The sequence below is a fragment of the Eptesicus fuscus genome, chromosome 5 (genome assembly GCF_027574615.1).
Source record: "Eptesicus fuscus isolate TK198812 chromosome 5, DD_ASM_mEF_20220401, whole genome shotgun sequence".
Lineage (NCBI taxonomy): Eukaryota > Metazoa > Chordata > Mammalia > Chiroptera > Vespertilionidae > Eptesicus > Eptesicus fuscus.
Window position 1 is genome coordinate 96,024,935 of NC_072477.1, and position 16,675 is coordinate 96,041,609.

Below are 16,675 nucleotides of genomic sequence, written 5' to 3' on the forward strand. Positions count from 1 at the left end.
CAAGATCATTTGAAGGGCAAGTAGGCCATTAGAGCAAGCAAGGGCAGAGAATTGGAGATGAGGTCAGAGAGGAAGGAGTGGGGGCAAAGGCTTTTGTATGCCATTGTTATGACTGTAGGTTTCACTATGAGTGATAAAAGGAGTCATTGAAAACTTCTAAGCAGATGACATAGGAATATTTATATTTTAAAAGCAACACTGGCTATTATGTTGAGTATAGACTATAGGGAACAAGGATAGAACCAGAGAGATCCAAGAGTAGGCAACTAGCCAGTAATCTAGGTGAGGGATGATACTAGCTTGGATAAGGGTGGCAGTTATTGAGGAACTGAGAAGTAGTCTAGTTCTACTTCAAAGGTATAGCCAACAGAATTCCTTGATAAAATGTGTAGTGTAAAAGAGAAAAATCAAGCCTCAGCAACAGGAAGGATGGAGTTAGCATCAGTAAAATTAGAATGACTCCTGAACAGGATAAGGGTTGAAAATCAGGAATTTGCTTTTGAATGTTAAGTTTCAGATGTCCACTTGACCTCCAAAAGGAGATTTCAATAGAGAACATAGGATTTCAGGAGAGATGGCTAGATATAAGTTAGAAAGTTGTCAGCAAACAGATGTTTTTAGGTCATGAAACTAGTTAAGATCACTAAGATGTATAGTTAGTTGGAGAAAAGACTGAGCCCAGGGCACTCTAATATGAGATTAGGAAGAAGCATCAGACCAGTAAAGGAGACATCAGTAATGTAGGGAGAAAGTGTGATGTTCTGGAAATCAAGGAGGGTGGGAAGGAGTATATTATGGAGGAAGGAGTAAATCCACTGTGTCAAATGTTGCTGTAGGTCAAATAATCGTAGGATTAATGATTAACCTTTGGAATTACCATATGGAGGGTATTAATGATTTGACAAAAGCAGTTTTGGTGAAGGGGTGAAATCCTGACAGGACTAAGTTCAGGAGAGAATGACAAGGGAGGTATTTGAGACAAACATAGACTATTATTTCAAGAAACTGTGTTGCAAAGGGGAATAAGGAAATGGGACAGTTTCATAAGTAAAAATATTTTTTCTCCTAGGCTTCATCTTCTCTTTCTCATGTTATTGTAAATTACATCTTTATACACTGTGTGCCCAATGACACAGATTTATAACTATTGTTTTTGTAGTTATCTTTCAAATCACAAAAAAGAGTTACTAACAAAAAAAATACATTAACCCTGACTTTTATATCTACCTATATAGTTACCTTTAACAGTGTTGATTTCTTCATGGTACTGCCCAGTGTCCCTTCATTTCAGGCCGAAGGATTCCATTTGGTATTTCTTGTATGGCAGGTCTTACAGTGACAAACGAATCATTTTTGTTTATCTGAAAATGTCTTATTTCATCTATATTTTTCAAGGATAGTTTTGCTGAATACAGAATTTTTGGCTGACAGTTACTTTCTTTCTGCACTTTGAATATGTCATCTGACTGCCTCCAAGCTTCCATGGTTTCAGGAGGAAAAAAAAAATCAGCTGTTAATCTTACTAAGGATCTCTTGTATGTAAGGACTTGCTTCTCTCAAAATTCTTTGTCAACCCTAGCCAGTTTGGCTCAGTGGATAGAGCATCAGCCCACGGACTGAAGGGTCTCAGGTTCGATTCAGGTCAAGGGCACATGCCTAGGTTGCGGGCTCAATCCCCAGTGGGGAGCGTGCAGGAGGCAGTCGATCAATGATTCTCTCTCATCATTGATGTTTCTCTCTCTCTCTCTCTCTCTCCCTTCCTCTCTAATATCAATAAAATATAATTTAAAAAAATTATTTGTCAATGACTTTTGACAGTTTAATTATAATGTGTCTTGGTATAGGTCTCTTTGAACTTAACATAGTTGGAGATGGTTGAGCTTCTTAAACACCTAGACTCATATCTTTTATCAAATTTGGGAAGTTTTCGACCATTATTTCTTCAAATTGTCTTTTTCTTCCCCTTTCTATCTCTCCCCTCATCCTTGGACACCCATCATGAAAAAATTAGTATAGTTAATATTTCCCACAAGTCTCTTAAGCTCTGTTCACTTTTTTTCTTTTCAATTAAGATTGGGTGATCTTAATTGACCTATCTTAAAGTCTGCTGATTCTTTCTTCTCACTGCTCATATCTGTTGTTGAACCCCTCCAGTGAATTATTAGTTTCAGTTATTGTGTTTTTCAACTGCAGAATTTCTATTAGTTTTCTTTTTACAATTTTAACCTCTTTATTGAGATTCCCGTATTTGGTGAGACATTGTTTTTCTGATATCCTTTACCTCTTTGTCCATGATTTCATTTAGCTCTTGCAACATCTTTAAAAGGGTTCATTGTAAAACTTTGTCTAATAAGGCCAATATATGTGTTCTTCATGAGAGTTTCTACTAATGTATTTCCTGTGTATGGGCCATACTTTCTTCTTTTTATGTCTGCCTTGTAATTTTTTTATTGAAAACTAGACATTTAAATCATTATACTGTGGCAAGTATGGAAATAAGATTTCCATGCTCCCTAGAGTTTGTTGCTGCTCATTATGGTTCCTGTTGTCTGTTTGTTTACTAAATTTTCTAAAATAATTTTATAAACTCTCTATTACTGTGTGTGGCCATTGAAGCCTGTTTTGTTGGCTTAGTTGCCATCTAGTGATTCATCGGAAATTACTTAAATGCATATGACCGAAAAATAAAAATTTCAATCTTTGACAGTGGGTTCTATGTATGTATTGGGCAATCTATAAATCTACCTTATTTCCTGTTTGAGCAGAGCCTGAAAGTTAGCCAGAGGTGAGTTATGTAGGGCCTTTTCAGGTCATTTGCCCCACCCTGGGAATGCATGTGTCCTTTCAGATTCCTAGGAATATGTGAGAATTTTTAAAAGGCTTTAGTCTCCAAAGTACTTCAGTCTTGCCTCCCAGGCTTTTTTTTGTGTGTGTCTGTTTGCTTTAATTGGTATTTCCACAGGTGGCAGCAGTTAATAACTTCCCTTTAATTTTTTTTTTTTTTACATATACCCCCTGGGTAGTTGCCTCTGTGTCTCAGGGGAGTTCTGAGTTAGGCAAAATAAGAACAAGCTCTTTGCACCAGTCCTTCAGAGAGCCACCAGACATGTCAAAACTAACTACCATAATTCTTTGTGGACAAGATCCACTCTGTTCTCTCTGGCAACAGGAATCTACATTAGAAATGCAGATTGTGTTCTTCAAAATTGTCACTGAACTGGGGATCATGAAATGGGGCCACAATAAGTTTAAATCGGGCCACAAAGCTCTCCTACGGAGATTCAACAAACTTTTTCTTCATTGTCTGGTTACTGTAATGTTTGATCAGTTTCCAGAGTTCACATACATTTGATTCTAGATAATTTCTGAAATTTATTTGCTCTTTATATAGAGGGACATGTCCTTGGAGTTCCCAATTCACCATTTTTGTTGACATCACTTTCAAGGGACTGATTTTGAAGAACCTCAAGATTTGGTAGTGGAGTAAAGGAGGATGGGCCTATAAAAAGAATTGAGAGGTGTTGTTAGCGAGGTAGGATGTAAACAAGGAATGTAATGTATTACAGAAGCCAAGAGAGAGGGATAATACAAAGAGAGTAACTACTGATGTACAATGTTCTAAGAGCAAGCAGGACAAAGACTGAAAAATATTGTGGATATAGGTACAGAGAAGTCAAAGAGTGACATTAAGACTATTTTTCAATGGGGTGAAATTGGTATTTTAATCAGGACAATTCTTAAATGTAAGGAATTGTCTTACACATTACAATATGTTAGGTATCGTTGACCTTTGACAACTAAACACCAGTAGCACACCTCACCCTTGTTATAACTAAAAATATGACAAGTCAAAACCACAAATATACTGCCACACATTTCCAAATGCTCTGTGGAGAATCAGTACTGAAGAATTACTGCCTTGGGAACATCTATTTTGACAAAATATGAATAGAGGAGTGAAGAATGAAACTAGAGTTGTCAGAGACTAATCTTATTGGAAATTTGGCTGAAGTGAGGAATGTGACAGCAGTAATTGGGGTCAAGGAAGGCCTTTCTTTTCTTTTCTTTTCTTCCTTTTTTCTTCTTCTTTTCTTCTTCTTCTTCTTCTTCTTCTTCTTCTTCTTCTTCTTCTTCTTCTTCTTCTTCTTCTTCTTCCTTTCTTCTTCTTCTTCTTCTTCCTCTCTCTCTCTCTCTCTCTCCTTCTCCTTCTCCTTCACCTTCTCCATCTCCTTCTCCTTCTTCTTCTTCTTCTTCTTTCAGACATGTTTAGAAACAAATAAAAATAGTATAAAGTAACTGAAGGAGTGGGAGAGAAGCATATGTGAAGAAATACTAGCCTTACAGAGGCTTACCTCCTGTTTTGAAACAGTGACCTTAGGACAATGCAAATATATTCTAGATTCCCTGCTTCCTTCCTTGTCATATAGACTACTCTAACCACAGTAGCCAGTGTCACTTCTCTGCTCATAATTCCATGGTTCACATCTCACTCAGAATAAAATCCAACCTTCTTATAACAGCCTATTTGAGCCTTCATAATCTGCTTCCCTACCTACTCCTTTAACCTATCTGGCCCTTCCTATTACTTTCCACTATATTTCACCCATATAGCTTTCTGTGTTATTCTTTTTTATTTTATTTGTAATGTATTTTTATTGATTTCAGAGAGAAGGGAGAGGGAGAGGGATAGAAACAACGATGAGAGAGAATCATTGATTGCTGCCTCCTGTATGGCCCCTACTGGGGATGGAGCCTGAAATCCAGGCATGTGGCCCGACTGGGAATTGAACTGTGACTTCCTGGTTCATGGTCAAAGCTCAACCACTGAACCACACCAGCCAGGCTCCTTATTATTCTTGAATATACCAGCACACTACTGCCTCAGGACATTTGCTTTTGCAGTTCCCTTTGCAAGGAACCCTCCGATACAGACACCCATATAGCGTGCTCCTTCATCATGTTTCAATTCTTTGCTTAAATGTCCTTTGCTTAATAACCATGATATTACTCCCTAATCCGCTACTTCCTATCACTTTCTATTCTTCTCCACAGCACTTAGTACTTCCTAAGTTACTACCACACCACTTATACATATTATGCTTGTCTTTTCCCACTAGTATATAAACTCTAGGAGGGTAGAGATTTTTTTGTTTGTATTGTTCATTAATGTATCCCTAGCACATACTGGGTACTCAATAAATTGTTGAGTAAATAGAGAGAAGGATAAGTTGAGTGTAAGTAAATTTACATATTTGAAAGCAGGAATAAATTTCCATTTGGTGGCTTTAGTTTAGGAGAAAGGGGGTGAAGTTATCTGCTGACAGAAAAGGGGAAGTAGTCAAATAAGGGGGATGGTTTAACAAGAGTGGACATTTGAAAAACTTGCTGAGTGAGTGAGAAAGTTGAACAGTGGGTACGACTGCCTGGATGTTCTGAGGGTTCATTTGATTTGGGTGATCATATTTCAGTGGAATCCATCCATTCTATTGTTAAAGAGTCTTCAGCAGTGTGTAGCTGCTCAGAGATAACTAAAAGAGTGAATAGTTGGTTTAAATTCTGGCTGGTTTTGCCAGACGGAGTCAAAGGGTTTAGGACAGTGATTTTTCAACCCTTTTCATCTCATGACACACACAAACTAATTACTAAAATTCTGTGGCACACCAAAAAAATGCATTATTTTGCCAATCTGACCAAAAAAAAATTAGTTTTTCTTTTTTTTTCTATCACCATTTATCCTCCCTATACCTCTTCCACCTCCAGCCACTCCCAGGTATAATACTTATTCAGTCACACCAGATGGCTATTGTTGTGTTGGTGTTGTCATTTTTTAATTTGACAATCTAAGAGAAAAGAGGTCAGTGCCCCTGAGTAAATAGTCAGGTATTGCATGTTTTAAAATTCTTGTGGCACACCAGTTGAAATTGATAATTTAGGGTATAATACTCAGTCTTGGCTGCACTTTAGTGTCTATCACTTGGAGGAACCTTATATTGATACTAGAGGTGTGGTGCATGAAATTTGTGCATGGGTAGGGTACCTAGGCCTGTCTGGCGATCAGGGCTAATCAGGTTTCCCGCCCCCCTGCACTATTCCCTTGCAACCTGCATGCCGCCACTGCGTGGTTCCCCCCACCTCCCCCTTCCCTCACTCCCTCAGCACCCCGCTACTGCAGCTGGTTGCCCACCATGTTCCACGCCATCCCCTGATGGTCAGTGCATGTCATAGCAAGCGATCGAATTCCCGGTCTCCTGGTTGAATTTCTGAGGGAACAATTTGCATATTAGCCACACACACACACACACACACACACACACACACACATATATATGGCTAATTTGTGCCTGGCTGGTCCCCATACCTCTCTCCCCAGTGTTGAGCGTCTGAGCTGTCACTGCATGATGGTGTGACGACCATTTGCATATTAGCTCTTTATTATACAGGATGTGTGTGTGTGTGTGTGTGTGTGTGTGTGTGTATATAGAGAGAAAGCCTAGAGGCCCAGTGCATGGGAGGGGGGAGTCCCTCAGCCCGGCCTGCACCCTCTCCAATCTGGGACCCCTTGGGGGATGTCCAACTCTCACCATCCAGGACCACTGGCTCCTAACCGCTCACCTGCCTGCCTGCCTGATGGCCCCTAACCACCTCTGCCTGCCTGCCTGATTGCCATTAACTGCTCCCCTACCTGCCTGATCACCCCTTACTGCTTCCCTGCTGGCCTGATCACCCCTAACCGCCTCTGCCTTGCCCAGCACCTGGGACCTGGGCTTCCACCCCTCTGGCCAGCCGCAGGCACCCAGGACCTGGGCTGGCTTCACCTGGGCTGGCCGCAGCCACGGGGGACTGTGAGCAGGCGGCTTTGCCTGGGCTGCAGCCTCAGGCGCTGGCGCTCAGGACCGCGGGGTGGGTGGCTTGCCCTCTCCTGAGCCACAGCCACTGGCACCTGAAACTGCAGGGCAGGTGGCTTGTCCCTCTCCCGGGCCATAGTCACAGCCACTGGTGCCTGGGACCGCGGGGACTGTGGATTGTCCCTCTTCCAGGCTGCAAGTGCAGCCACTGGTGCCTGGAACCGTGGGGAGCGTGGCTTGTCCCTTTCCCAGGCCAAGCTCATTTGTGCCTGGCTGGTCCCCATACCTCTCTCCCCAGTGTTGAGTGTCTGAGCTGTTACTGCGTGAGGGTGTGATGACCATTTGCATATTAGCTCTTTATTATATGGGATAATGCTGTCCTATAGGACTTTATTCCCCTTTTCTAAATAGTGATTTTTGTTGCAGTTTTCCTATTTTTCCCTCATAGTGAATGAAAGCTTGACTTTATAAATCGGAGGACAACAAGGTCTTCTTTCAATTATGTATTGTAAAATATAAACTCCATAAGAGCAGAGACCAAGTGAATTTGATTAATACTAAGATCCTAAGATATGATGTAGAGAAGTTCAATGCTTTTTTTGAATGATAACCACCAGCAGTGAAAAAACATACATGTGCCAGGTGCTAAAATATTTATACAATTTATTATTTACAGACAGCCCTATGTCCTATCAAGCCAATTTTAGATACAAGGAAGCATAATTTCTGAGATTTTAGTAATCTGCTTGTCAATGATATAGCCAAAGCTCTACATTATGTCATTCTGATTCCAAAACTCATGATTTTAATCAGTATACTATTTTGAGTTTGAGAGGAGGGCAAGGACAAGGAAAAAAGAGACAGAAATAAAAAGAGGTAGGTAAAAATTTTCAGGGAATACATCCTTATTTTGTGACCCTTTTAAAATTCCAGCAAAACCTTTTTAAATACTTTTTACAAATAGAGGTTGAATACTTCACTTTTTGATTCTTCTTCCAACAATAGGATCATGTTAAAATCAGGATCACCTACAAACTATGGGCTAAAAGTCCTCCCTGCCCCAAACCCCATTGGTTTATGTGTTAATCTACTGGTAGAAATATTTTGCTCATTTACAAACTTGATTTCACTCTTTAGAAATGAAAATGGTCTTCTTAAGATGTTATATATACAAATTTATGTACTTTTTTCAAATGTTATCTGATACCATATATTTTTATTTTTTTAATTTTACAGAGAGGAAGGGAGAGCTAGAAACATCGATGAGAATCATCGACCAGCTGCCTCCTGCACACCCCCTACCAGGGATGTGCCCGCAGCCAATGTACATGCCCTTGACCGGAATCGAACCTGGGACTTTTCAGTCCGCAGACCGACGCTCTATCCATTGAGCCAAACCGGTTTCGGCTGATACCATATATTTTTAATCTGTATTAGCAATAATCCAGCTTTCCCTCCATTGTATTTGTGACAGCAGGACTGGATTTTTAGTTCTATTCTTTTAGAAAGCAAGCAGAAATAGAACCATACACTTTTTTCTGATAAGCATTACAATACTTTGCTATTTTTTGTATATATTTTTGTAGGCAAATATTCTTTCATTCAACAAATATTTAACTGATATGCCACACAGAGCTTTCATTTTAGGGGCAGATAATTGATAAACCATATACATAACATGTTATGTAGCAAACTGTATAAGAAAAATAGAGCAGGGTAAAGGAGAGAGGGTAGTCATGTTCCACTTATAGAGTTCTTAGAGGGAACACCTGATCAGGATTGGTTTGAGGGGGAAAAATTAAGAGTTTGGTTTTGGATATATTAAGTGTGTGATGCCAGTGTTTAGGACAAAGATATGGGCTGGAGATTCAAATGGGAATTTCAGTTAGCCAAAGATCTGGATGGATTGCCTAGGAAGAGAGAACAGACAGAGGGGAAGCAGTCCAAATTGTAAGATTTGAATTCTGGTGCATTCCAGCATTTAGAGGCTGGAAAATGAGGAGGAACCAGCAAGGAAACTAAGAAATAGGAAGAGAAGCAAGAGGAAAGGCTGCTGTTGATCTTATGCAGTTTCAATGGAGTGTGGGTTCAAGAGAGTAGTAGAAGTGGAGATGAAGTTTTTCTGTAGAGGAGAGCATATCACAAGTTTTTCTGTAGAGGAGAGCTATGGGGTAATATCTGAAGGGAGATACAGGTCAAGGTTTTTTTTAAAACAAATTATAATTATTAAAACGCTAATAACACTGGGGTGGTGGCCTGGTGCACAGATTCATGCACATTGAAAGGAAATTAATTAGAATATTTTAATATCACTATTCGCCCTTTCTCTATAATAGAAGTGTCAACCAAATTCATGATTGACAATGATGGAAACATACGCGTGTGACTGGCGCCAGCGAGAGCTTTATATGTATCATGTATACCCAAGTCAACTTAGCTTTTATATATATATATATATATATAGAATAAACTTTCTTAATTAGACCTGCTTACTTTTTCCAGCCCAGTGAAGCACCCCAACTTCTCTTTCAGGTAATTGTCAGCAACACAGCAGTAAATATCAATACGAAGCAGATTATTATTGTAGATCACGCAGGGAGAACAAAGGGTAAAATATTTAACTGCAGCAGTGTTTTGACTATATTCTGTGCAGTGAGGAAACTTGAAGTCATTTTCAAGGTCCACCATTTCTTTTCTTTTTTAAAATATATTTTTATTGATTTTTTACTGAGAGGAAGGAGAAACATCGATCAGCTGCCTCCTGCACACACCCTCTACTGGTGATGTGCCCAAAACGAAGGTACATACCCTTGACTGGAATCAAACCTGGGACCCTTCAGTCTGCAGGCCAACTCTCTATCCACTGAGCCAAACCAATTAGGACTAGGTCCACCATTTATTACTTCTTTTCAGTCGGGTCAAATTTCTAAACTTTCTAAATCTCCGTTTCCCGGCTAATGAAAATAGGATTCTACCAAGTCTCCTATCTACCTACTCCAGGACTTCTGTGAGGATCAAATGAGATGAGGCATGGGAAAATGCTTCACAGACATTTGGTTCAAGTGTAAAATGTTTGCACCTGGCTATAAAGTAAGTCATGTTCCTGGGCTGAAGAAACTGCAAGACTAGTCACTAGAGAGAAGAAGTCTGGTGTTGCTACGTGACATCATTACCCAGTGCCCACAACCACCATTTCTGGGCTGGGCTGGGCTATGGGCCACATTTTGCAACATGGGGTCTCGGCAGCGTTGGCTGCGATTTGGTGGGCTGTCGCTCCGGGGTGGTGGTGGGGCCTGTGTCCCACTTGGGGGAAGCTGAGTGTTGCCTTGTGGGTGCCAGGTTTGTAGTGTCGTTTATTGTTAAATGGCCTGTAGCTAGGGAGAGGAAGCCGGGTGTTGCTATATGACATCATTACCCGCACCCACAGCCAGTTTCCGGGCTGTGCTGTGGGCCACATTTTGCACCATGGGGTCTTGGAAGCGTTGGCTGCGATTTGGTGGAGTATCGCTCCAGGGTGGTGGCATGGCGGAAGCCCAGTGTTGCTTTGTTGGTGCATGTTCTGCGGTGCCGTTTCTCTGTAAATGGCCAGTACGTGTCACAGCAGCTCCTGCGTTGAGCGTCTGCACCCTGGTGGTCAGTGTGTGTGATAGCAACTGTTTGGGCAGTCGGATACTTAGCATATTAGCCTTTTATATATGTAGATGTTTATAAGCCAACAGAGGTAATCCAGTTCAGAGAGAAAAAAATTCATAAGGAAAGCAGACAATTCCAACAGTAAAATGGAACTCAGTGCAAAAGTGGCAAGTTTGATCTTAGGAAATTTGACAGTTACCCAATTACTGTAAAGCGTAGCAGTGTATTTAATGTAAGAAGGTGTGAAGAGGCAGGACTGTTATTTCTTCTATGTTCTAGAGATAAGCAAGATAATGACTCATGATTGAGGAGAAGGCATGTATAGTCAGGAAAATGTTATACAGCTGCCTAAGAGGGCAGAGGAAGTGGACTAGGGAAATTAGGCTGAGGGGGTGAAAATACAAGGAGCTCACTTCAGAGTTAGCATGACTGTGTGGTTTTCTTCAGCCAAGTTAACTGTTCAGAAGCAAGCATACAATGAATTAACCAGGACTGTGGTTCAGGCAGGTAAAATAGAGGAAAGAGAGAATTGAAGGTATTTGCAAAGGAGGATTTAAAACAGATAATGGAATCTAAGGTAGGCAATGAGATGAGTTTTAAAAAATGGGTATAACATTTAAGAGTCTCATGCTCTACCAACTGAGCTAGCCGGGCACTTCCAAAAAATGGGTGTAACATTTAAATGTGTATTTTAGTAAACAGTCAATTCTCATAATTTGAGGTAATCCTATATAATAAAAGGCTAATATGCAAATAGACCGAACAGCAGAACAACTGGTCACTATGATGCAAACTGACCACCAGGGGGCAGACACTCAACGCAGGAGCTGCCCCTTGGTGGTCAGTGTGCTCTTACAGGAGGAGCACTGCTCAGCCAGAAGCCGGGCTCACAGCTAGTGAGCGCAGTGGCGGTGGCGGGAGCCTCTCCCACCTCCATGGCAGCGCTAAGGATGTCCGACTGCTGTCAGTCAGGCATCCCCCAAGGGCTCCCGGACTGTGAGAGGGCGCAGGCCAGGCTGAGGGGACAAAATAGAAACTGAATTGCTCTTAGGGGAAATACAGGGTTAGTTACCTGACTATAGTCACATTTTTATCAATCAATTAGTACATAATCTTGTTTTAGGTGTTTCTGTTTAGATGGCTTATTTTACATATATTGTTGATTTGTTAACATTGAACTCATTGTCAAGAGCACTAGTAAGCACTGAAGGGAGCTTATCTACTAGTAAGATGTGTTTTCTCCACAAGGCATAGCACACACAGCCTTCCTGTGTTTAGGAATGAACACCAGAGATCACTTTAGCACTATGCTGAAGGGGTGGAGGGGCATTTAAAACAAAATCACCAATAAAAAGCACAAAAAAAACGTGAAAAACATGGCATTATATATATTGTAAACAGTACATTTGTTTTCAGTATGAGAGGTGAAACAATCAGACTGTGTAGTCTTGTGCAACCTCATCTGAAAATGTTCCAGGCAAGTTAAATTTTTTGCCACTCTGCACAGGTCCATGAATGCTGCATGTATTGATTTTGGATTTCCAAAAAAATGGTAACGCGTAGTTGAACTCGCAAACAGAGAATCTGTGAATAATGAGGAACTGTTTCCTCCATAGCTCAGCCCAGTTTTGCTGCTTTTGATCAAATGGTATGTGTCAATGTCAGCAGACATCTGATTATCAAACAAGAAACACATTTTGCTGCCAGTTTTCAAAAAGTTTCTGTATAAGGTTTATATATTACTTTTTATGCTCCTATAATCTCCTCTCCTGTCTTCAATGTATTTGTTACAAGTGTTAAAAATTACACATAAGACTCTTGGTTTTTCTCATTTCAGTCATTGGCAGTTTTTTCTTTAGTTACTGTCAGCTTAAGAGGGCATAAAGTAGGCTTTTACTGACCCTCACAAACAGCAATTATCTTAACATTTGGATGGTGCATGTGACAAATAGTTATGTATCTTATTCAATAAATTGTGATTTCAGAGTCCTTTGCTCATACCATTCTGTCTCTTCAATAGGTCCTGCAATAATGTAACTTGTTGGAAACAAATCAGTTACTTTTTTATAGTTTTTTGGAAGGATCTTGTTTCCTCTGATTTATTATCTTGCTTTTATCTTCTATGAAAATAGTTGTATATTTACTTCAAGTGTATTAAAATTATTTTTAAAATAGTATATTTTTTATTGATTTCAGAGAGGAAAGGAGACTGGGAGAGTGATAGAAACATGAGGGAATCATTGATTGGCTGCCTCCTGAACGCCCCCTACTGGGGATAAAGGCCGCAACCCAGGCATGATCTCCTGGTTCATAGGTCACGTTCACACACTGAGCCACACTGGTTACAATCCTTTTTTTAAATTACAGTTGCAAAAGGAGTTTAAGAGCAGGAAAAAATCACCTGAATACTACCACCCTCAAATAAAGCTTACTTTTTTGGTGTACTTGACTTCTTTCCTCCCTACAGTGTTTGCCAGTGTTGCTCTTGTGCCTGTAACAGTCTGTAAAATTCAATTTGTACCAATTTCATTGACCCCCAACCCAGGCTTTGATTCACACCCCGAACCTCCAAATGATAGGAAAAAATGGGAATTAAAAAAAAGGGTGGATTGGGCACGGCGGGGGCTGAAAAACCTTAACCCAGGATGATTGGGTTCAACACTTTTCTCGTTACCCACTCCCTAAAGCTCCAGGCTCATCCATGTTTTAATTCACTGCCCCAGCGGCGGGTCCTGCTCAGTCTCAGCACCTCCACCTTCCACCTCGCCGGCACACGGCCTTGTCGTCTCCTTCACAATATCCCTGAACCCTTCACCTCCGTCGCTCCTCGCTTGGAAAGCTCGCTTCTGGGGATGTGACTTACTTCTAACAGGCGGCGCGGGATCTCCGAGCAGGCCCTGCCCGTCGCAGGCCGGCGGCGCGTTAAGCGTCGGGTTTGAGGCTGGTGCCCACCCAGGTCCGGGTCCAGGCAAAGGGCCCAAGGGAGCAGCCGCGCGTTCCCCACCTCCCAGAGGGCAGCTCCGGTCGCTGCTCACTGAGGAACTTCCAGGGTAACGGTCCGCCCGTCGCCCACTGAGGGCTCTGCGACCACCCCGCCCAGCCCGGAGGGGCGGGAGCCGGTGGCCCGAGCGCTCCCCCCAGGGCGCCCTCCCCCCTCCTCCGCCCCCGCCTCGGCGCACGCGCAGTAGCTCAGCCTCCCGTACTTAGTCCGAGATGGCTTCTCTCGCGCCCCACCGTCCTCCTCCCGAAGACGGCTCCCTCCCCACGCGCCCCGGGGCCTCTGGAACCAGCCTTCAGCGGGTCCCCAGGCAGGACTCTCCTTAAACTGGAATAGCAGCGGCCGGACGTGAGCGTGAGGAAAAGCAGCGGCCACCGGAAAGAACCGAGAGGTCTCCAGGCGGCGAGCCAGGCCTCAAAGGAAGAGGAAAACCCGAGCGAGCCGAGGTTTGCCGAAGGCGGCCTTCCGGAACTGCGCGGGGAAGGGAGGGCTGAGGGTGGCAGAGGAGGGGCGCGGCGGAAACTGCCGAGGTTTGCCGAAGGCCGCAGCCTCGGAGTTGCCCGGATGTAGTTGGTGGAGCGGCGGCGGCGGCACCGGTGGCGGCGACGACAGGCGAAGGAGAAGGGAAAGGCGGCGGCAGGGGGAGAGGAGGGCAAGAGGCGGCGGAGCTAGAGGAGGTGAAGGCGGAGGAGGCAGTCGCTCTCCGCGGGGCTGTGCAGGACGCGTCTTGTTGCCCCCCTCCCCCCGGTTTGCCGCTTCCGCCGTGTAGGTGGCGCCTCTCTCCAGGCTGAGAGTGAGCGTGGTGTTGTCGGAGGGAGATGGCCCGGGAGCGCCGGCGCCAGTAACGGGGAGGTGCTGAGAGTCGCCTAGGGCGCGCCGGACTCGGGTGCCGGTGCTGCCGCCCGCCCGCCCGCCTCTCGCGGCTGCTCCCCCCCTCCCCCGACACACACTCACAGGTCGTGCATTGATGGTAATGTATGCGAGGAAACAGCAGAGACTCAGTGATGGGTAAATTGGCTTTTCGTTTCAGTCTGGGCCGCGGCGGAGGCGGGGGTGGCGGCGGGGCGGGGGGGGGGGGGGGCTGTTCCTCCTTATCTGCTGCTGGCTGGGCCGCCATTTTTGTTGTTAACCCTGCTCCGGATCGGGCCGGGGAGGAGGCGCGGCCGCGCGAGCCGGCGAGGCCGGAGGGAGTGTGGAGGGAGCGCAGGGCCGGTTCGCGGCGTTTGGCCCTCGTCACCGCTTTTAAGAGGGCGAGTGTGCGTGTGCGGGCTCGCCGCCGGCTCCTTTGGTGGGTCTCTTGCAGGGAGGGGTTCTGGGAGGGGGGGCACTCGTTTTCCTCCTTCTTCTCGAGATGCTTCATGTCGCCGACTCTCTTCCTGTTTTTCAGCTGTCACGACCGGAGGGGGGACTCGCAGCCTTACCAGGTACCAGCCGAGGCCGGGAGGAGGGGTGGATGCGGGGACGGAGGGGGAAGGGAGGACTTGGTACTCGAGCTCAGGCTTCATAAGTCGCTACAGGCCCTTCGGTGCAACAAATCCGAAACTAGCACCGCTGGTCCCCTTAAAATGTTGTGTCTGGGCCCGTGAGCGCTTTCCAGCAAGGTTTAGTGACTTATTTTGACAGGTGAGTTAAGGAAGCTCAGTTTTTTAAGGGAAATAGCATTCTCAGCCGGAAAGGACCTGACTCGATTATTTGGATGTGAAAGAATCGATGGGTTGAGGTGATAGGTGCCTTCTCAAACCACATGCATTTATTGTATTGAATTGTGGAAATAAAAGTTAATGTTAAGGTATTAAACTTAGATGGAAGGGTTGGGAAGAAACAACTGTTTTGCAACTCTTAATTGTGTTGTAAACCACTGTCCCTTCCCAATTTAATGTTTTTTGGTGCAAATAGTTGCCTTACTAGTGAAAGAGAGTGCTTTTGGTTCTGTAGGAATTGAGATCTGTGGATACTTGGATAACTTATTCTAATGTTGATAGTTCTAGGTATGTAGGTTCCTATTTGTTACTGCAGATCCTGCATGTAAAGTTTTAAAAAATTATGATACAGGTGGTGCCTGTTTTCAGAGGGAAAAAAAAAATCTCATAAATTGTTAACCATCAGATGATACTGGAAGTGTCTTTTTAAGTCTAATTACTTCAAGGATAGAAGAGCAGTTTTCTAAGCTGATAGTTCTGTTAACTGGCTGTCATTAAAGCTCAAGTTAAAAACCCTAAGTCCCCTGATGTGTAAACCATTGTTCATTAGATTTGGATATCAAAGATTAAACCCTACTGAGTCTGCTTCTCTAAAACATAATTACTTACACCTTGTAAAAGACTGGTCTATCATGGTTGTCTTAAATATGCATTAGGATAAAATTAAACCATTATTTTGAAGGAGTTCCATTAAATTTCATTATGTTAGAAATATCAGCCAACTACTTTTTTTTTTTTTTTACCTTGAATTGTTTCCCACACCTGTCAGAGTAGGTAAAGTAGGATTGAAATGCTTTTTTGAGTCAGAATTGGAGAAAGTGATGCTTTCTTTTTTTTTGTAGCTTTGCAAAAGCATGCTTAAGCTCCTTATATTTTTGTCTTTGCATCAGTTATCGAGCAGAAATCGGTTATAATAGTACTCAGTTTCTACTTTTCTTTAAATTAACTTAATTCCCAGAAAATTTTATTGAGGAATTAATGTGTCAAGGTGTATGATTTCATTTATTTATAAGATACTTTATGGACTAGAGTTTTCTCTTTTTTTATCTTTTTTTAGAATAAGGTATTATGATTTATATGAGGAGCTTTATAATAACTCTTAGGCATATATTTAGGCCTTGTCAGAATAACTTAAGAACATAATTGAAGATGAAATTTTAATTTTATTGATATAAATTACTAAAACTTAGTGAAGTTAAAACACCAAGTTTTATAATAAAATGAATTTAGGAAGCTACGTTTGAAGTTTCAACTTTCTGTCTCTTTTTTGGGGGGTGATGTTTTACAGGCACTTAAGTATTCATCGAAGAGTCACCCCAGTAGTGGTGATCACAGACATGAGAAAATGCGAGACGCCGCAGATCCTTCACCACCAAATAAAATGTTACGGAGATCTGATAGTCCTGAAAACAAATATAGTGACAGCACAGGTCACAATAAGGCCAAAAATGTGCATATTCACAGAGTTAGAGAGAGGGATGGTGGTAAGTAGCTTTTTT

General features: G+C 42.8%; 1 protein-coding gene and 1 long non-coding RNA gene across 11 annotated transcripts in view; one reads left to right on the forward strand and one right to left on the reverse strand.

Moving 5' to 3' along the window:
• Positions 1-1,251: 1,251 nt before the first annotated feature.
• LOC129149028 (uncharacterized) lies at positions 1,252-13,613 on the reverse strand. The gene is made up of 3 exons (XR_008556011.1): positions 13,342-13,613; positions 3,422-3,499; positions 1,252-1,329 (listed from the first exon to the last, which is right to left on the reverse strand). It is a non-coding gene; the product is annotated as an uncharacterized LOC129149028 (long non-coding RNA).
• Positions 13,614-13,693: 80 nt separating this feature from the next.
• The window catches only part of WAC (WW domain containing adaptor with coiled-coil), a 96,963-nt gene continuing 93,981 nt past the window's right edge, over positions 13,694-16,675 (forward strand). For 3 of the 10 annotated variants that reach the window (XM_054716591.1, XM_054716593.1, XM_054716594.1), the window contains exons 1-3: positions 14,026-14,484; positions 14,864-14,899; positions 16,446-16,660. In XM_054716591.1, coding sequence (XP_054572566.1) covers positions 14,444-14,484; positions 14,864-14,899; positions 16,446-16,660 — 292 coding nt within the window. In that variant the 5' untranslated portion in view covers positions 14,026-14,443. Of the gene's footprint in view, positions 13,923-14,024; positions 14,485-14,618; positions 14,765-14,863; positions 14,901-16,445; positions 16,661-16,675 lie in introns of those variants that run through there. The other 7 variants (XM_054716590.1, XM_054716592.1, XM_028158873.2 and 4 more) reach the window with 6 other exon arrangements.